At 38.7% G+C, this 20,157-nt stretch overlaps 10 protein-coding genes across 10 annotated transcripts; 5 read left to right on the top strand and 5 right to left on the bottom strand.

Annotated features, from left to right (window-relative positions):
* Positions 1-1,607: 1,607 nt before the first annotated feature.
* Positions 1,608-3,068, bottom strand: ZYRO0A13992g (uncharacterized protein; the record flags this gene model as incomplete). Its single annotated transcript, XM_002494917.1, has 1 exon — positions 1,608-3,068. The coding sequence occupies one exon, from the start codon at positions 3,066-3,068 to the stop codon at positions 1,608-1,610; it is 1,461 nt and encodes a 486-aa protein (XP_002494962.1).
* Positions 3,069-3,466: 398 nt separating this feature from the next.
* On the top strand, positions 3,467-4,189 carry ZYRO0A13970g (ATP-dependent dethiobiotin synthetase BioD; the record flags this gene model as incomplete). Its single annotated transcript, XM_002494916.1, has 1 exon — positions 3,467-4,189. The coding sequence occupies one exon, from the start codon at positions 3,467-3,469 to the stop codon at positions 4,187-4,189; it is 723 nt and encodes a 240-aa protein (XP_002494961.1).
* A 1,348-nt stretch (positions 4,190-5,537) lies between these two features.
* ZYRO0A13948g (uncharacterized protein) lies at positions 5,538-6,524 on the top strand (the record flags this gene model as incomplete). The annotated part of the gene is made up of 1 exon (XM_002494915.1): positions 5,538-6,524. One exon carries the CDS (start codon positions 5,538-5,540, stop codon positions 6,522-6,524), a length of 987 nt encoding a protein of 328 aa, XP_002494960.1.
* Positions 6,525-7,470: 946 nt separating this feature from the next.
* ZYRO0A13926g (uncharacterized protein) lies at positions 7,471-8,331 on the bottom strand (the record flags this gene model as incomplete). Its single annotated transcript, XM_002494914.1, has 1 exon — positions 7,471-8,331. The coding sequence occupies one exon, from the start codon at positions 8,329-8,331 to the stop codon at positions 7,471-7,473; it is 861 nt and encodes a 286-aa protein (XP_002494959.1).
* A 321-nt stretch (positions 8,332-8,652) lies between these two features.
* Positions 8,653-9,351, top strand: ZYRO0A13904g (uncharacterized protein; the record flags this gene model as incomplete). Its single annotated transcript, XM_002494913.1, has 1 exon — positions 8,653-9,351. One exon carries the CDS (start codon positions 8,653-8,655, stop codon positions 9,349-9,351), a length of 699 nt encoding a protein of 232 aa, XP_002494958.1.
* Positions 9,352-12,110: 2,759 nt separating this feature from the next.
* ZYRO0A13860g (uncharacterized protein) lies at positions 12,111-12,977 on the bottom strand (the record flags this gene model as incomplete). Its single annotated transcript, XM_002494912.1, has 1 exon — positions 12,111-12,977. One exon carries the CDS (start codon positions 12,975-12,977, stop codon positions 12,111-12,113), a length of 867 nt encoding a protein of 288 aa, XP_002494957.1.
* Positions 12,978-13,304: 327 nt separating this feature from the next.
* Positions 13,305-14,006, top strand: ZYRO0A13838g (uncharacterized protein; the record flags this gene model as incomplete). The annotated part of the gene is made up of 1 exon (XM_002494911.1): positions 13,305-14,006. One exon carries the CDS (start codon positions 13,305-13,307, stop codon positions 14,004-14,006), a length of 702 nt encoding a protein of 233 aa, XP_002494956.1.
* A 774-nt stretch (positions 14,007-14,780) lies between these two features.
* ZYRO0A13816g (uncharacterized protein) lies at positions 14,781-15,455 on the top strand (the record flags this gene model as incomplete). The annotated part of the gene is made up of 1 exon (XM_002494910.1): positions 14,781-15,455. The coding sequence occupies one exon, from the start codon at positions 14,781-14,783 to the stop codon at positions 15,453-15,455; it is 675 nt and encodes a 224-aa protein (XP_002494955.1).
* Positions 15,456-17,194: 1,739 nt separating this feature from the next.
* ZYRO0A13772g (uncharacterized protein) lies at positions 17,195-17,503 on the bottom strand (the record flags this gene model as incomplete). The annotated part of the gene is made up of 1 exon (XM_002494909.1): positions 17,195-17,503. One exon carries the CDS (start codon positions 17,501-17,503, stop codon positions 17,195-17,197), a length of 309 nt encoding a protein of 102 aa, XP_002494954.1.
* Positions 17,504-17,563: 60 nt separating this feature from the next.
* On the bottom strand, positions 17,564-19,135 carry ZYRO0A13750g (allantoate permease family MFS transporter; the record flags this gene model as incomplete). The annotated part of the gene is made up of 1 exon (XM_002494908.1): positions 17,564-19,135. The coding sequence occupies one exon, from the start codon at positions 19,133-19,135 to the stop codon at positions 17,564-17,566; it is 1,572 nt and encodes a 523-aa protein (XP_002494953.1).
* Between the last annotated feature and the right edge of the window lie 1,022 nt (positions 19,136-20,157).

The raw sequence follows: 20,157 nt of genomic DNA, 5'->3' as shown, positions 1-20,157 counted from the left end.
ATAACTGGTTCAGTTCCTTTTTATTGGAAACTACGTGATGTAGTTAGACCAATGTTCATTGATTTTAGCATGAATAGCTCTATCGTAGGAATCAAAGTCACAGGTTCCAAATCGGAAATTTAGATCCTTGTACTAAAGACAGCCGTAACACAATGCCCTCCCCTTTTAGTTTTAATCCCTGATTGATGAAAGGTGCTAGAGCGAAAGCAACGAACTCGTCATAGAAATATTGATCATTTCCAGGAGTCATATACGTCCACATTATTATTTCAAAAAAAAAATTGTCAATATCGTCACCAATTAAAATTATCTCTCGAGTAGTCATTCCGACTTTGTTACCATAGATTTCTTTTGCGAATAACAGCTAAGAACTTGCTGTCAATATTCAATTTAACGAGCTCTTTGAAATTAATTTAAATGCTAACCAAAGGACTTGAGACATAGGGCATATATTCATCTATGGCTATTTGTGAAAGGACTGGATGGTTCGGACAAATTTGTTTAGTTTCTGCTGCAACTAAAGATCCAATTAGTGTATGAGTTCTTAAACAATATTTTGTCTTACCTTCACTTGAATATATTTTCCAATACGTTATTTTATTTTCTTATTTCATGATTTCCAGCTATTCTTATTTTTTATCTCAATACATGCCCTTTACGATTATATACCTAATCTCAAGTGCCTTTAATTAAAACGCTAAACAACTTCTGGATTTTAGTTTCTCTTTCCATTTTTCGCATATAATCCCATTGATAAAGCCATTCATTGAATATTTTCATCTTAGTTTCTCATACCAGTCGCAATTCTCTACTCACCTCTTTCTATCCAACCCCTTGGGTATTTATCGTACTCATTTACAAAGATCAAATATATCTAGATCTATCTCATCTCAACATATGTCCTTTTGTAAACGCCTAATCAAGAACTTCCTTCCCAACTTGGGTGTCATACACCATTAAAAACAACTTTTCTTTAATTTCTGCCAGCCGAATGTTCTTCGCCGAGACCTAAACAATAAAAAATTGAAGTTGCAAGAGTTAGTGCATTCCAAAATACATTTCGCATATTATATAGACATTCAGATTGATACATATCTAAACCAAGTATATCCCAACATTTTATTTTATATAACAACACCATTTCAAATATAGCAATACATGAAGATAACAATTTATATATTATCACATGTTTGAACATGACAGTAAAGTCAGTACATATAAAAAAGAAGTTGTTTAAACAAGTGCCTACCAAACAACAGATCGAGAGACAAAATACAGTCCATTAAACCAGTGATGGATCTCGAAACTAGTCTTGCTCAGCTCCAAGAACCGTAAGCCTTTTCCGCATTTGCTGAGGCTACAAATGTTAAACGTGCGGCTGGTACACGCTAGAAGACTGTCGGTGTAAATGTTAACTGTTCTGATGCATACAGATAGATTAGTGCGAAGTACTAGGAGTGATAAATAAAAAGGGGATCTACATGGAGGTGGTGACCTGCTACATTAACCTATTGCATAACTTCATGATAATATGCACCTACACAGAAACACAAGGATTATGGTCGCTGCCTAAAATCTTCCATAACAAGGTCATGTAAATTAGTGATCTAAACCGTCGAATTGGCTCTTACACTATGCCATTCCCTCAAGGCAGAAACTAAGCCCGTGGTCAATTTCCTCAACTGCTCCTTGGAAATAATGTATGGCGGCATGATGTAACAGAGGTTCCTAAAGGGTCTGATATACACCCCTTTGGAGATAAACGCCTCCTGAAACCACTCCTGATCTACCGATACTTTTAGCTCAATTACACCTACTGCTCCGACGATCCTCACATCTTCGACTAACCATAACTCCTTTGCTGCAGCTCCTTCCATTAGCGGCACGAACAACTCCTCGAATAACTGTTCCTCTATTCTATGTACTTGCTGCTTCCAATAACCGCACATCAGAATATCCAAGCTTTTGTTTGCAACAGCGCAAGCTAGTGGGTTCCCCATAAACGTGGGGCCATGCATCATACATCCCCCTGTGGGACTACTGGGTGACGAGATACCAAGTGCTATTTTGGGTGTAGTGACAACGGCACTCAATGTCAAGTACCCGCCTGTCAGCGCTTTTCCTACGCATATTATATCTGGATAAACATCTATCTGCATTTCGCGCGGAATGTGATTCTGTTCCTGATAAATCTGGCAATGATGGAAAGCAAATGTCGTACCCGTTCTTCCAAACCCTGTGGCAATCTCATCTAGTATAAGTGGGATATGGTACCGGTTGCACAGTTTTCTTACCTCGATGAGAAACTGCGGGTGGTACAATCTCATTCCGCCAGCTCCTTGCAAAATTGGTTCCAGAATAACTGCACACAACTCATCATGATGATTTTCTATCTTATCGCGCACGTCATTGATATCATCCTCTTTCCAGCTTGTTCTGTCGCCGAATGACTTGCCATACTTTCGGAATACGCCAGAGGTGGGAAGCACCGGAATCATGGATGGCCCTCTGGCAAAAATGTTCTCGGCTAGATACCCTTTATAAATCGAGTGCATTGACCCTACTGGATCGCATACGCTCATAGCTCCTGTGGTATCGCCGTGATAACCGCTACTTATGGTCAAGAACTTGCTCTTTTTCGGCTTCCCTAAAGTAAAATGGTATTGCAAAGCCATCTTCATTGCCACCTCCACTGCTACAGAACCACTATCAGCGAGAAAACAGTGCTGCAGCTCTTTGTGGTTCATCATCTTTAGCAATTTTTGGACCAAATTTATTGCAGGCCTGTGGGTCAGCCCACCAAACATTACATGAGACATTTGACTGGCCTGTGATATCAGTGCATCGTTCAATTCCTTGTGGTTATAGCCATGGATTGCACACCACCAGGATGACATTCCATCGATCACTCTATTCTCGCTTCCATCCTGCGTTTCTAGAATAAGCTCACAGTCATACGCCGCCTTCACTAGATGCACTGGTAGTGGATTCACCATAGATGTATAAGGATGCCATATGTGCTCCCTGTCAAACCTTAACAAAGCCTTTGTTTCCTCAGGTGATTTCATAATATCTGTCAAAGCTTCACTTAGTTGGACCTCGTTTCATCGAGAGGTAAAGTCCTAAACAGCACTAAACTCAACGATGCATGTACGTTAAATACAAAGTGTGTGGGAATGGAGAAGGGCCAGCCTTTTCATATAACAGTCCTCCAACAGTTTTGCGTGGTGGTTGGTGGATAATTAAGCCCGTGGAAGTGGGCTGGAATACCAACAAACCGCATGAGTCATGAGTCATCGTGTATAGTCATACTGGAATGGCTATCAATACAGCACACAAAAACCTGTTGACTTGCGTGCGTATAAACCCTGCAACGAAACATTGCATAAATTATGGAACCATATAAAAGAGACCAGCACAAATGAGAAAACCGCAAAACAATTCGTTCTGTCTATTCGAAAGGTAAATGGGCAAATATCCATTCTCTTCTACCTTAATGAAACCGCCTGTTTTTTTCGTCACAGGCACAGACACTGATGTTGGCAAAACCTTCATTTCATCGCTACTAGTATACAAATGGAGAGCTAACTACTGGAAACCAGTCCAAACAGGAATTGAATCTGATATTGGTGACACTGCTACGGTTTCTAACGTATTGGTAGACGATTCTTGGAAGCCTCATCTATTTCCCCCACGGCATCAGCTGCTAAAACCATTGTCACCATATGAAGCAATGGACTACGAACCAGGAGTTAATGTACAGCTTACAGATTTTGAAATTCCTGAAGGCACCGACGAGCACCCTCTTGTTGTAGAAGGGGCGGGTGGAGTCGCCGTTCCAGTTACGAAAAAAATGGAGACCATTGTGGATCTCATCAAAGAATTGAGTTTCAAATGCGATCGGCCTTTCTATATCATACTCGTGGCAAGAAGTACACTTGGCACGATAAATCATACGTTTTTGACGTTGAATTACCTTCGTAGTAATGGGCTAGGTGACAAGATGCTTGGGGTTGTTGTAAACGGTGAACAAAATGAGGGAAACCTAAAAGTAATGAGAGAATTCGGAGTGAACATTTTAGCTACCGTCGACTATCATACTTCTATGTCAGAGGCGCTGTCCGATATTCCATCTTTTTGCTCACTTGATCTTGCTCGCAACGATCCTGCCTCGACTCAAAAGAATTAGAGACGTATATTTGCCAGGCCAGATATCATTCCGATCTAATTAGAGAGTCGTTTATCATCCTTTCTGCTATGAGAGTAAGCCATGGTGTTAATCAAAATAAACATGAACAGACCGCACCGACATGTAAAATAGTGGGAAGTAGTGACACAAGCCCGAGCATAGTTATATAAATGCATGTAAGAAACATTTCACTTTTTCCAATTGTGACGCTAAAGCACAAAGCCCACTGGAGAACCGCCAAAGGAAAACAAAAGATGTATGGAAACTATTCAAATCGCTCATCTGGTGGTTATTGATGGGTATATCGTCTTCTTTAACTAATTCGTGCTTGGGGTGTCTTCTTCTTTGGTGATGGGGCTTACAATGGGTATCCATATTGATTATCTATGGCTCATTGTTGTAATGTTTTCATTTTGATGAGTTCGATTTCCATATCTGATTTCACTTTCATGCTGCCCAATACAAGCGGTCCTTACTTCTGGACTTTAAAGTTACTCTGGGAGCCGATACAAAAGAAAAGTGTTGAAATTGACGAACCAAGATTCCCCTGAAACCGAGGTAAAACAGTTGGAAAGGTACTGCAATGCTAGAAACGAAGTGCAGCAGCCTAGGTCGAAAAAAAATCGGATACTGGACTAAGTAATTATGCTGGTGTTGTCTTTACCACCTCTGGTGTATTTAATTCCCTCTCGTTAAGCACTCTTGGGGCAAACTCGTTGATATAGCCACGATACCAGCTTCACATGTCTTCCTCGCTTATCAAATACTGAATATTTCTACCGCGTTCGCAGGTTGCCTTGGTAAATAGCTTCCAGTCACCTCTAACTTTGGGTATTGTTGCTTCCGTGTTTTCCTATAGCATAAAATTAATTGATTCTACATTCAGCAGCAGCTTCAACCATGACGTTCTGTGGCCAGCGGCAAAAACAATTTTCCATGAGTTCGATAATAGAACCCACTGGTCATCAGCAATCAAATTTACTCGAGGCTGCTTAATAGGCGCTGGAAAGTTGCTGGGATCGATCCGGCAAACAAGCAGTCGACAGATACGGGGTATAATATGTCCCATAAATCTGTCCCAAGGGTATTGACATGCAATGTTCTTCTTGGATTCTTGAACAGTTTTATCTATTCCATTGTTATCGATTGTTATCAGGAATCTTTTTTTCTGCAATTTTCGTCATGTTGCTCCGATGACGATAAAAATCTGATCTCATCTCTCATAGCAACTCAGGAACGTACTCACAACATGGAACAACAGAGGTATAAAATGAACAAACATGGAATCCAATAAGAAATCTCAAAAGCCTGTCTTACCCAAGGATCTCTTTAGAATGGCTTGAAATGAATGTTTTATGAAATGTCGAAGCATTGTTTCCCCAGTGTGGTCTCATGTACATTCTGCGTCATCGCCTGGGTAGCATTTTCAATGGATGCTTCTTATCAAAATGTCCCTGGATTCTACATGATTGGCCGTGTTGTTTTCGAATTTGCATTTATATTTCCCTTTGGATGGCTTTATTATTCGAAATCGCATCCCGATACGACATTGTTGGTTCAGCAGGTGTTAAAATCGAATCCTGGTCTTGATATCGAGAAATGGGACGAAATTGCGAATAGATTAAACTCTTCCTTTTACCAAGAACATATCTGGAACACACCTTACTTTTTTTATGATGGTCAACAGGGTCAACTTGCATTCAGAGATAATGTTTTAAGGCCATATCTCGAAGGGAAATTTGAAGATATTTCCGATAAGGACAAGATACAATCAGCAAAGTTTTACCTACAATCAATAAATGAAAATTTTAAACTATCATTAAAGGACAATTTGCCAGAATCCTTTCTAAATTCTGAACTACCCAGGGACACCTACAGAAACAAATCTATGCTTCACTCGCGACATTTGTTCATGGGAATCATATTTTTGCGGCGTCAATATCAAATTTTGTTGGGGATCGTAATGGGACTTTTTCAGAAATCATTTTTTAGTTTGTTTTGTTGCATATTTTGGGATCAAATTTTCTCAAGAGACAACTGGAGCTTCTATTGGTTGGTATATCCAGAGATGGGTATAATGCAAGGAATAAAATTTTTGGCAATCATAACAAAAGTTAGTCCTGGAGAAGAACTGGATAAATGGGACCAAATAGCCAGGTATATGAATCAATATTTGTCTGAGGAATATAAACATCTTCCTAATAATAAATTTTTCGACGGTAAGCACTGTTTAGACTGTTACCAAGCTTGCTTTAAACCACTTTCCGTTGGAAACAGCTTAGTTTATGGAGAGTTGAAGGAAATTGTGGAGTTTACAAAAAGAAGAGTAGAGTAAAGAGAGAAAAATACATCGTGTTTTTTACTCACAACCTGAGAGTGGCACTGTATAGTATCACAAAATATGTTAGCATCACAGGTAATGCAACTGATGGTCCTTGGGAGTACTTATTTCCTGTGGAGTAATTCTCCTAACTAAGTTTGTTGCCTCTTGGCCAAAGATTATCTATAAGGACAGTAATCAGGAAAAAAGAAAAATAAGAGTTAGAATTGACGGTCCTAAGTTTAATTAAAATCCTTATGTGTATGAACTCACCCCTGTAATTACTTGTCAAAAGTTTTTCATATCCATCTCCAGATTGAAGTCCATGGCATTTAGTGGTGATTTTATGTTCCTCCAAAGATTATAGCACTCCAATGAAGCTTCCAAAGGTAGGTGTAATCGACAGAATAAAATTTTTGTCTATTATAATAACTGCTGTTCCAGGTGTGAACTTGGGACAATGAGATCAAACAGCTATGAGAACGAATCAGCATTTAAGAAATAGAAATGCCAACGACGGGGTAGACGTGATATTTTTTTCGACGGCAACCAAGTTTTTTGCTTTTTTGAGAGATTAGAAGCTTTTGCTTACGATAAGGACATGGTTTATTTGAGAAGCTGCTCGAGCCGCCTTTCTCTGGCCAATGGTTACTATACCGTGACCTGGGCTGTATTGCTGCGGATGTGTTCAGAGCGTGCGAACCTCCTTCTGATTAAATAAATGTGGCCTTGGAACATAAAGAATTTACCGGCTAACGACTACCTCTCAATTCTAAATCAATAAACTTTGCTTTGGTCATGGGTATTTAAAGACATTGGTTTGAGAAGTTCTAATCAAAAGATAGATCCATTGTTCAGAACGAGAACGAGGTTTTTAGACTGCCATACCACAGAAGCCTACAATAGACATCGAAGAAGGGACTAGCTCTTAATGTGCTTTTAATCTCCTATGAAAAACATACTATTGAGCGGTAGCGAATAAATTAAAAATGGCACAAGAAATCATCGAGATAATGAAGGCCATGATCATAACCACAAAGGACACTGTTTCTATTATCATGAAGTAAAACATTGAGATGTTGAAAATATTGCGATACTTCTCGAAAATACCATCTCTACATCCATCTTTTTCTGCCGTATGTGATAATCCACCAAAGTTCTCAAAGCTCTTGTTATAATTCGCAAGTGCTCTCTCGGCTAACACCTTATTTGGTGGATTTTTCCAAAAATTGCTGCATATTTCTCCATCAAAATAACATCGGATATCGTAGGTCTGACGCTCTATTGGTTTTACGATTTCTCTCACAAAAAAGCGCATACAATGCTCTCCACTGTAAAAAACGGAATAATGATGTCCCCCCTCTTCAGAAAAGTGATTAACTCTAGATGCAATTCTCCGCCAAGCTACTGGATCCCCTGTTAGATCCACCTGAGCCACTTCCTTCAATAACTTTCGGAGCGCTTTTGTCTCAATATCAACTTTCTTCCTATCGTAGATGAAGTTCAAAAAAGAAAAAGTAAAGCATAGGAAATAATGAATGATCATCCATAAAGGAGAAAATAGGTCTGAAAGTTTTGTTTCAATTTTATTATCATAAAAGTCTCGCAGACAAAAGTACGCCAACGGTGCGCATGATGAAGCATATGCACCTAAAAGAGAAAGGATAATGTTGGATATCCATGTTTTCTCGAAGAAATATGGAGCAAGGAAGTATGTCAATTTTCCACCAGAACTGTCCTCTGGCAATTCTATTTCCTCCTCTTCATACGTCTGCACACACTTCTCTAAATCCGTTTCACTGTCGTCACTTATCATACTCATCTTACTGCTTTGGCTAAACACATCATCGCTGTTGCGAATATCAGTTTGTGTCTGAATTGCCGCCTTTTATATATTTTTCACCCCAGACTGTTCCGCCCCTTAATTATTTCTTCCCCGCGCGACTATTCCATGCAGAAGAAACTCGAAAGCGTCAAAATGATAAAATTGACACAAAGAGGTGGACAGGTAATTTGAAGGTCAATTTGGAAACTCTTTAATTAATTACTTTGTGGCGTAAAATGTCCTAGCTGTTATAAATTGTCAGAGGAAATCAAAACATGATATTAACGGCATGAAGAAGAACGGCCACAGAAAATTGGCATGTCCAACAAAAAGAAGAGTAAGAGTAAGGCCAGCGAGAGCCACAAGCGTGGTGGAAGAGAGAACAGTCCTCGCGGACAACACAACCCCCCCTCACCGCAAAGAGGCAACAGTATCTCTGATCAGCAAGGAAGCGAGAACAGCGGTACTGGCTCTAGAACATACGGGATCAAATTAGCCGCTCGCTTGTTCCGCAATCCATTGTTTTCCAAAAGAGGGTTTAAGCATGCAAAAGAAGTACTAAAAATTGAGAGGTTAGATAAATTAAAAAGCGTAATAAGGTGTGCAGGCAGCTTCTGTCTCTTCTTTTACCCTTGGTTTTTGACAGGATACAGTATCGCCGGTTTTTTATATGGGGACAAAAATAATAGTATACATGTTTTTGTGTATGCCAATCCACTATTTACTGCTATTCCCTATTGCATACGATACTTGGATGATGTCGATACATTGCTTTTAAGCACATTTGAGATTGAGGAGAAGAGCTTGCTCGGATATTTCGCAGACCCGGGAATCAGAGAGCTTCTCTTGACTGTTTTTGAGATTGCCGGGCTCATTTATCAATGCATCAAGGGTGGACAGAAGTATAGAATCTTTGTATTGGGGATTCTCAGTTTTATTTTTTATCTTCTAGGAAATATTATCCTGATCGTGAAAAGAAAGAAAAGGCCAGGATCGGTAGCGGGTGACTCGGCGTGAGTTTCTAATTCACACCTTGCTATAAAATCCTGATTATATAAGCATGCCACTGGGATGGGATTGAGCTTACAGTATTGCCGGCTTATCATATGTGGGTTATGTTCAGGTGTAAATGCTAGTCAGTTTTCGATAGATAGATCGTATATAACCATCAAGTTGAATAAATTCATGAGGTACCGATAGAAGTGATCACGACGTTAGTTCAGCCACGTATACAAGCTTAAAGAAGCAAGGTCGTACTCTTATAAACTGAACGTTTGTGCGAATAGGGCAGAATTGCTTCACGAACACAGGGGTAAGAAACTGTCAAAGCTTCCCATGTCAGGTGCAAACGACATCAAGTTTTCAGCAGTGGTTCAGTTGAAATGGAGGTTGTAAAGAGCCCACAATATGGTACAAACAGTAGAATATGATCTGTTTCTGATTAAGCCAATGGCCATGGAAGCGCCGAATAAGTGCCCAAAAGGCTCCTCATCTTATGGAATATTTTACTTTTGCCAGGAATACCATTTTCTTATATATTTCTACTTTCAAGCGAGAAGGACATTAGAAAGGTGTATATGTATAGGTAACATGAACTTTGTTCGGACTTGCATCGATTGTTATCCATTGTTATCAGGAGTTTCTTTTTCTGTAATCCTCCCCATTTCGCTCCTCCGATGACGATAAAAATCTGATCTCGTTTCTCATAGCAACTCAGGAAGGTACTTGCAACATAGAATGACAGGGGTATAGAAAAGAACAAACATGGAATCCGATAAAGAATCACAAAAGCCTGTCTTACCCAGGGACCTCTTTAGAATGGCTTGAAATGAATGTTTTATGAAATGTCGAAGCATTGTTTCCCCAGTGTGGTCTCATGTACATTCTGCGCTATCGCCTGGGTAGCATTTTCAATGGATGCTTCTTATCAAGATGTTCCTGTATTCTACATGATTGGCCGTGTTGTTTTCGAATTTGCATTTATATTTCCCTTTGGATGGCTCTGCTATTCGAGATTGCATCCCAATACGACATTGTTGGTTCAGCAAGTATTGGAATTGAATCCCGGAATGGATATCAAATAATGGGATGGAAGTACAAATAGATTGAATCATTTCCTTTATCAATAACATATCTGGAACACACCTTACTTTTTCTATGATGGTCAACGGGTTCAACTTAATTTTAGAGATAACGTTTTAAGACCATATCTCAAAGGGAACTTTGATTATATTACCGAAACCGACATGATTCACTCAGCAAAGTGATATTTGCAATCAATAAAAGAAAATTTTGAATTATCATTGAAAGACAGCTCACCAAAATCCTCAATGAATTCTGAGCTGCCCAAAGATACCCATAGAAACAAATTCTTCTTTTACCGAGGATATTTGTTCATGAGATTCTTAGTTTGTTGGTATCAGTTTGTGCCTCTGTTAAAAATCATAACTGCATTTGACCTAAAATCATTCTTTCCTTTAATTGATATCATATATTGCCAGTATATGTCCTAGATATTCCAACGATTCACCATAGTTGGGCATATCCAAAGATGAATACAATGCAAGCAATCAAATTTCTGGCGATCATAACAAAATTTAGTCCTGGAAAAGAACTGAATAAATGGGACCAAATAGCCAGGTATATGAATCAATATTTGATGGAGGGAAATAGCAGTCATTCTAGGAATATATTTTTCGACGGTAAGCATTGTTTAGACTTTTACAAGACTTGCTTTAAGCCTCTTTCCGTTGGCAATGTTTCTTGGGAATATTGCGAGTTGAATGAAATTGTTGAGTTTACACAACCAAATGTAGAGTAAGAAGAGACAAATAAATCAGATTTTTTACTCTCAACCTGAGAGTGAAAACGTATAGTATCTCAAAATATGTTGGCATCGCACGTACTGCTACCGATGGTCCCTGGGAGTACTTATTTCCTGTGGAGTAGCTCTCCTAACTAAAAATACTGCCTCTTGGTCAAAGCTAATCTATAAGGACAGTAATCAGGAAAGAAGGATAAAAAATAAAAAATAAACAAAAGAATCAGTATTGACGGTCATAAGTTTAATTAAAAATCCTCATTTGTATGAACTCAGCCCTGTAATTACCTGTGGAGATTTTCTCCGATAACTATCTCCAGATTGACTTCCATTGCATTTAGTGGTAATTATATGTTCCTTTAAAGATGACATCATTCCAATGAAGCTTCCAAAGGTAGACATAATAGACAGAATAAATTTCTGTCTAGTATAATAACTACCGTTCTAGATGTGAACTTGGGACAATGAGACCAAACAGCTATGAAATGAATCAGAGAGACACAAAATAGAAAGACCTGTAGCGGAGGTAAACGTGATAGTTTTTTGATGGCAGCCAATGTTTTCGCTTTTCTGAAAGAATTTTTGAAAGAGTTAAAACTCTTGTTTCCTATAAGGATGTGGTTGGACTAAGAAATTACTCTAGCCGCTTGTCTCTGGTCAATTGTTACTTTACCACGACCTGGATGGTATTGCTGCGAATGCGTTCAGAGCGTACGAAACTCTTTCTTATTAGATCGATATGGCCTTGTAACGTTAAGAATTTACCCGCTAACGACGACCTCTCAATTATCTGTCAATAAAATCTGCTTTGGTCGCGGAAATTCCAGGACATCGTTTTTAAAAATTTTAAGCAAAAAGTAGAGTTATTGTTCAGAACTAGGTTTTTTGACTGCCACACCACAGTAGCCTACAATAGCCATCGAAGAAGGGGGCGGCTTTTAATATGCTTTATCTCTTATGATAAACATACTATTGAGGGGTAGCGAAAAATGGCATAAGAAATCATCGAGATAATGAAGGCCAGCATCATAACCACAGTGAGCGCTAATTCTATTATCACCAAGTAAAACATTGAGGTGTTGAAAATACTATGAAACTTCTCGAAAGTATCATCTCTACATCCATCTTTTTCTGCCGTATGTAACAATTCACCAAAATTCTCGACGCTTTTGTTATAATTCGCAAGTGCTCTCTCAGTTAGCACCTTATTTGGTGGATTTTTCCAAAAATTCCTGTACATTTCTCCTTCGCAATAACATTGGATGTCGTAGGTCTGACATTCTATTGGTTTTACGATTTCTCTCACAAAAAAGTGCATACAATGCTCCCCACTGCAAAAAAGGGAATACCGATATCCTGTCTCTTCAGAAAAGTGATTAACTCTAGATGCAATTCTTTGCCAAGCTACTGGATCCCCGGTCAGGTCTATTTCAGCCACTTCCTTCAATAATTGTTGGAGCACTTTGGTCTCAATCTTAACCTTTTTCCTATTGTCGATGAAGTTCCAAAAAGAAAACGTAAAGCATAGGAAGTAATGAATGATCATCCATAAGGGAGAAAATATGTCTGAAAGTTTTGTTTCAAAAGAAACATCATAAAAATCTCGCAGACTAAAGTACGCTAACCGTACCAATGATGCACCATATGCAGCTGAAAGGGAAGCGACAATGTCGGATATCCATGTTTTCTCGAAGAAATATGGGACAAGGAAGTATACCAACTTTCCACTAGTACTGTCCTCTGGTAATTCTATTTCCTCCTCTTCATACGTCTCTACACACTTCTCTAAATCCATTTCACCTTCGTCACTGATCACACTCATATTGTCTTGTTGGTTAAATACACCATTGCTGCCGCGAGTGTCAGTTTGTGTCTAAATTACCGCCCTTTATATATTTTTCACCTCGGACTGTTCCGCCCCTTGATTGTTTCCTCCCCGCGCGACAATTCCATGCAGGAGAAACTCGAAAGCGTCAAAATGATAAAATACACAAAGAGGTGGACAGGTAGTTTAAACGTCAATTTGAAAACTCTAATTAAATTTCTGGAAAATTAATTTGTGGCATAAAATGTCCTAGCTGTTATAAATTGTCAGAGGAAACCAAAATGATATTAACCGAATGAAGAAGGACGGCCCCAGAAAATTGGCATGTCCAACAAAAAGAAGAAGAGTAAGAGTAAGGCCAGCGAGAGCCACAATCGTGGTGGAAGAGAGAACAGTCCTCGTGGACAACATAACTCTCCCTCATCGCAAAGAGACGACAGTATCTCTGATCAGCAAGGAAGCGAGAACAGCGGTACTGGCTCTGGAACAAACGGGATCAAAGTAGCCGCTCGCTTGTTCCGCAATCCATTATTCTCCAAAAGAGGGTTCAAACATGCAAAAGAGGGATTAAAAAGTGAGAGTTCAGGTGACTCAATAAGCGGACTAAGGTGTCTTGGCTGCGGGCTTCTCGTCCTTTACCCTATTTTGATGATAGGCTACAGTATCGCCGGTTTTCTTTCCGGGGACAAAAATAATAGAATGTATGTTTTTCTGTATGGAAGTCCACTATTCACTGCTGTTCCTTATTGCATACTGTACTTGGATAATGTCGATAGATTGCTTTTAAGCATATTTGAGATTGGGGAGAAGAGTTTGCTCGAATATTTCGCAGACCCGGGAATCAGAGAGCTCCTCTTGACTGTTTTTGAGATTGTGGGATTCATTTATCAATGCGTGAAGGGTAGACAAAATTTTTGGATATTTATATGCGGGATTGCCGGTTTTATTTGTTATCTCGTAGGAAATACTTTGCTAATCTGGGAAAGAAAGAAAAGGCCAAAACCGGCGATGGCTGACTCGGCGTGACTTTCTAATTCACACCTTGCTATGAAATCCTGATTCTATAGGTATGCCACTGGGATGGGATTGAGCTTACAGTATTGCCGGCTTATCATCTGTGGGCTATATTCAGGTGTAAACGCTAGTCAGTTTTCGATAGATAGATTATATGTATAACGATCGAGTTGAATAAATCCATGAGTTACTAATAAAGGTGCGCAGGAAGTCAGTTCAGCAACAGACCCAAATTTCAAGAAGCAATGTCGTTTCCTTATAAACTAAACGTTTATGTGAAGAGGCAGAATTGCTTCACGAATACAAGGGCAAAAAAACTGTTGGAGTTTCCCATGTCAGGTGCAAACGACATCATGTGTTCAGTAGCGGTTCAATTAGCAATCGAGGTTGTATAGGGCCCTTAACGTGGTACAAATAGTAGAATATGTTCTGTTTCTGGTTAAGCTAGTGTCTTGGGAAGGATTGACGAAGTGCCTAAAAGCCTAAAAGCCTTTTGATTTCCAGAGATATTTCCGCTCTTGTTTTGCAACGCAGCATTTTGACAGTATTGTTTCTCATATATATACTCTCAAGCGAGAAGGATATTACCAGAGGATGCATACGCGTAGGTAACATAAGCTTTGTATTAAGTTGCATCGATTGTTATCCATCGTTATCAGGAATCCCTTTTTCTGTAATCCTCTTCCCTTTTTCGCTCCGATGGCGATAAAAATCTGATCTCGTTTCTCATAGCAACTCAGGAAACTACTCATTACATGGAACGACAGGGGTATAGAATGAACAAACATGGAATCTGATAAAGAATCTCAAAAGCCTGCCTTACCCAAGGACATCTTCAAAAATGCATTCACATGGATGTTTTATGAAATCTCCAAACATCGCTTCCCCAGGGTGGTTTCATATGTATACTTGGTAATTGTATTGGTAGAATTTTGCTGGAATTTTGCTGATAAAAATCTGCCTTTGGGTATCGCACTTGCTGTTGGCCTCTCTGGACTTTTATTTGGACTGATCCCTGCATGGTTCCAGTACGTGAAAGAGCACCCCAATACAAAAAAGTTAGTTCAGCAAGTGTTGGAATCAAATCCCGGCGTTGATACCAGGAAATGGAACGAAATTGCGAATATACTGAACCCTTTCTTTTACCGAGAAAACATCTGGAGAACACCATACTTTTTTTTTAATGGTCGACATGTTCAACGTGTGTTCAAGTATAATGTTTTAAAGCCATATCTCGAAGGGCAATTTGAAGGTGTTGCTGACGCGGACAAGATTCAATCAGCAAGGTGTTATTTGCAATCACTAAATGAGAAGTTTGAACTATTATTGAAGAACAATTTGCCAGAACCCGTTTTAAATTCCAAACTACCCAGAGACACGCACAGAAATAAACTCTTCTTTTACCCACAATATTTACTCTTTGGATTCTTTTTTTGTTGTTGTCAAGCGCTAATTTGTTAATGATCATAGTGGCATTTAAAACAAAAATCATTTTCGCCCTTGATTTCGATCGTATATGCCCAGTATATGTCTTTGATATACTACAGGTGTTTCCATCCTTTTATGTATCCACGGATGGCTACAATGCAAGCAATCAATTTTTTGGCGATAATAACGAAAGTTGGTGCTGGAAAAGAACTATATAAATGGGACCAACTATCCAGGTATATGAATCAATATTTAACTGAGGGAAATAGCGGCCATTCTAGGAATATATTCTCGACGGTAAGCATTGTTTAGACTGTTACAAGGCTCACGTTGAGCCTCTTTCCGTTGGAAACAGCTTGGTTGATGGAGAGTTGAAGGAAATTGTGGAGTTTACAAAACCAAGCGTAGAGTAAAAAGAGAGACAAATAAATCGGATTTTTCACTCTTAACCTGAGAGCGGCAGTGGATAGTATCTCAAAATATGTTAGCATTACACGTACTGCTACTGATGGTGCCTGGGAGTACTAAGTTTCTCCGGGTGGGTACTCTCAACTAAGATTGCACCCTTTTTCTTGGCTAAAGATAATCTGTAAAGCCAACAGTTGGGAAAATAGAATTTCAAGTTTGCTTAGAAAAATTGTGTATAACCTTACCTCTGTGGTTAACTGAAAAGAATTTCTCCGATAGCAAGTTGAAGATCTGATCACAACTCTCCTCATTTAATGTTATATCTTCACATGTTTTCCCCATCAAACATTGAGCATCCGCTTTCCTCATGTTAAAGCTGTACCTGACACCATTAAAACACTTGCCATCAGACAAATACCATGGTTCCCAATCTCTATTGGTACAGGTACTTCCGTCAAACACTTCCGAAAAGTCTCTTGTGTAAAAGGTATATTCAGCGGATTGCCTGTCTTTTTTTTGCCGAGGCCTATCATAGCTTTTAAACCCCAGCCATCAAGTACGAGATCGAACGCATGTGTAGGTTCACCGAGATAATATTCCCTCCAATCATTTCCCTGATCCAAAGAGTAAAAGAACTGCTTCACTGGTGAGTTCTTTGAAAAGGAAGGCTTGCGTATAGCGACGATTATGTTACCGAAATCCAAAAATGCTGCGTAGACGGGAAATTCAAAAGCTACCTCCCAAGAAGCACCATCATCTCGTGAAATAAATTTCATACGATCATGTTTACTTAATATTAGGATACTTTCTCCAGCAACGCCACACTGTACGACAAGAAGTTTCAAAGAAGTCTTTAGAAGTTTGAAAAGAGCTATAATGACTCCACAATTTAGCGAATTGTTTGCCTTGGGGTCCATAGAACTTGCATCTAGCAAGATATCCAATTTTCCAATCTTTTTGGTGTCGCAATGAAATATATTCTGTGTTCATTTCTCTTATGTTTAGCGCTGAGCGTCGCTTCCACTATAGCTAAATCATCTTTCAATTTGCTCTTGGCGAACAATTTGACACAAGCTGTATTATCGCCTGAACTTCTGTAGATATCAGCGACTTGCAAATTAATCAAGGATAAAAATATGGTTCTGGAAGATTTGGAAAATGTGACATAAAATTAGGTATATGGTAAGATTACGATCTTCTTGGGATTTTTCAGTGGAAAAAAAAAAGGATTCCTTCAGGACCCTTTTCACGAATCAACGAAGCTAAGTACTCGACAACTTCCTCTGGAGCAGATTTTGGTATAGTTCTCTTTTTTCCAACCGGTATTTGACTTGTTCTTCTTTCTTGTCTTTCAACCTAAAGTTTTATAACCTCTTTTGTCTTTTAGACAAGGAAATACCTTCAAGTTCTGAAGGTTCACCAGCTTTTTTCTTTTTATCATCATCATGACGTTTTTCCTCTGATTCATCTTCTTGTGAATCTTTATCTTTCTCTGTACCAGTATCCTCTACAGCTACTTCTTCATCTTCTGGATCTAAATCGAAGCTGTAATTAAGGTCTTCATCCAAATCATTAGCATGGTCATAGTTGAATTTAATTCTTTTGAGATCTTTTCCTGTCGATTCAAAGAGTACTTTATATGTTAAGGCGATGGGGTTACTTAAGTTGGGCATAAATTTTTCAACTTTATCTATCAATTCTATACAATTCTATAAACAAAACCAAAGGATTACTCAATAGATGTATCTAAAATTTCTATTTTGAATGTCAGTCAAATCGCGGAAGTCATATTTATCCACGCTTTTACCTTCCTGCTCTTTATCTCTCTTTTTGTTTTCTGTTAGACACACATAACCGACGTACAATTGTAAAGGTACACAAATGCACTGAGTCACTAGTAGCGTTATCTTAGCAGGGATATATCTGGGGTAATAAGCCTGTCTGAAAGTTTGAGGCGCCAAGATGCATGCCAAACTATAGACAATCATTGTAGCGGCATTACGAAATATTCTTTTACAATAACCGGAAGTATTCAAAGAATTCCAAAGGTAGATGTTGGTAATAACACAAGATCCACTATAGAGCAGGTATAGGGAGAAAAGATTACCGATCTTATGGGATAATGGGAGTGATATCATTACTATGCAACCAATGATAGTGGGAATGTACATGGAAGTGGTAACCAGCGTAATTTGACCCCATCTGGACATCATCTGAGTAGTAATTATGATAATTATAGCTGTAATGGCACCAATGGGCAGTTGTAATAGTGCGGTAGCATATTTATCAAATCCGAATGTTTGAGTGATTGTCACAGAGAAAGTTCCAATAGCACCTGTTGACATTTGTGAACACGCAGTAATAGCTAACATGGGCCAAGTCAATTTATCGTGTAAAAATAATTCCTTAATGTGACTCCACTTGAATTTTTTATTCTCCAATCCTGTTTGATTATCTCTAATGTGCTTAACTACAAGGATTTTCTCCTCCTCTGAGAGGAACCAGGCGTTGGTCACATTATCAGGTAGAACTACCAAAGTTACCAGTCCAAAGAGCACTGTAAATAGCCCGACAACCAAAAACATGATCTGCCATGAGGTGAAATCTTTACCGTTATAATGTAAGAATCCAAATGATATGAGACCACCAACGATATAACCTGTTCCCGCTTGTGTTGCCCAAAAGCCGATTCTAGCACATTGTTCAGATTTGGTATAGTACATACCACTGATTGCAATACAACCCACTACACTTGAAGATTCAAACATACCCAATAGAGTACGAACGATCATTAGAGATGTATATGATTTACAGGCAGAATGGCATGCAAGTGCAATCCCCCAGCATGTAATGAAAATTCCCATAACTTTGGATAATGGATATTTTTGAATTAAAAAGGTGACAATGGGCTCCATAAAGATGTAAGCTGCGGAAAATATCGTACCCAGATTGGAAAATTCATTACCTTTTAAATGTTTTTTAATGCCCATCGATGCTGCATAGTTTAATAATGCCTTATCCAAGAACATCAACAGATAGGTGAAGCACAAGAATGTTAGAACACAAGCATCAATTTTTCTAAGCAATTTGGGGGGCAATGTCGATGAACCATAAAAATTATTCTCAACTGTATTCAATTTTTCATCCTCTTCCAAGACGTAGTCCTTTGCATCTTTATGGTTCAAAAACTTTAATGCGATATCAGCATCATCATCACCACTAGTAAAAGTGCTATCATCCTTAGCGGAAGATATATCTACTCCATTATCATTTTTTTCAACTTCTTGTGATGATGATTTATTCATATCAACGGCTAGTATCTTTTGGCGTATTCTTCAATGGAAATACATTCCGGAACAACAATTGAATAATATATAATTATTTGACACCTATATACTAATAGATCTACGATAAATTACACTGAAAAGAAAAGAAGAAAAAAAAATGGAGTCATCTCAGTTCTTAAACGGCTTGCGCATAAAGGTGTTTAATTATGATTCCCTTATAGTTTGATTAACTTTATGCGATTAAAGGTTATCGATTCAAAATGGTCATAGGTTCGAATCACGGATTTGGCAAATAGAAGATCTTTGAACCTTAGATTGAAAACATCAAAATTCCTGGAAGAATATGCCTCGCCTTGTCGCTCCGATGACGATAAAAATCTGATCTCGTTTCTCATAGCAGCTCGGGAAAGGATTCACTACATGCAACTACAAAACTCAAACAAGCACAAACATAGGACTCGAGAAAGAATCTCAAAAACCTGTCTTACCGAAGGACATCTTCACCAATGCATTTTCATGAACCCTTTATGAAAGATCCAAGCATCGCTTCTGCTGGGTGATCTCATACTTATCCCTGCTTGGATTGGTAGTATCTGGGTGGAATTTTATTTATCAAAATGCGTTTTTGGGCTCCATCATTTCCATTTATCTCGTGAGCTTTGCAATTTAAATTTCCCATATATTGCTTCGCTATTCGAAATCACATCTCAATACGACAGAGTTGGTTCAGCAAGTGTTGGAATTCGGACTTGATATCGAGAGATGGGATGCGATTGCAAGTTGCCTGAACCTTCTTTTTTACCAAGAAAATATCTGGGACACACCTTACTTTTTTTTCAATGGTCATGATGCTCAATTTGGGTTCAGGAATAATGTTTTAACTCCATATCTAGAAGAGAAATTTGATGGTATTAACGATACAGACAAGACTCAATCAACAAGGTGTTATATGCAATCAATAAAAGAGGATTTTGAATTATCATTGAAAGAGAGTTTTCCAGAATCCTCATTGAATCCTGAACTACCCTGACTCACCCACA

Source organism: Zygosaccharomyces rouxii, assembly GCF_000026365.1.
Source record: "Zygosaccharomyces rouxii strain CBS732 chromosome A complete sequence".
NCBI lineage: Eukaryota > Fungi > Ascomycota > Saccharomycetes > Saccharomycetales > Saccharomycetaceae > Zygosaccharomyces > Zygosaccharomyces rouxii.
Note: the sequence above shows the minus strand (reverse complement) of the source record. Positions and strands in the feature narration are given on the sequence as shown.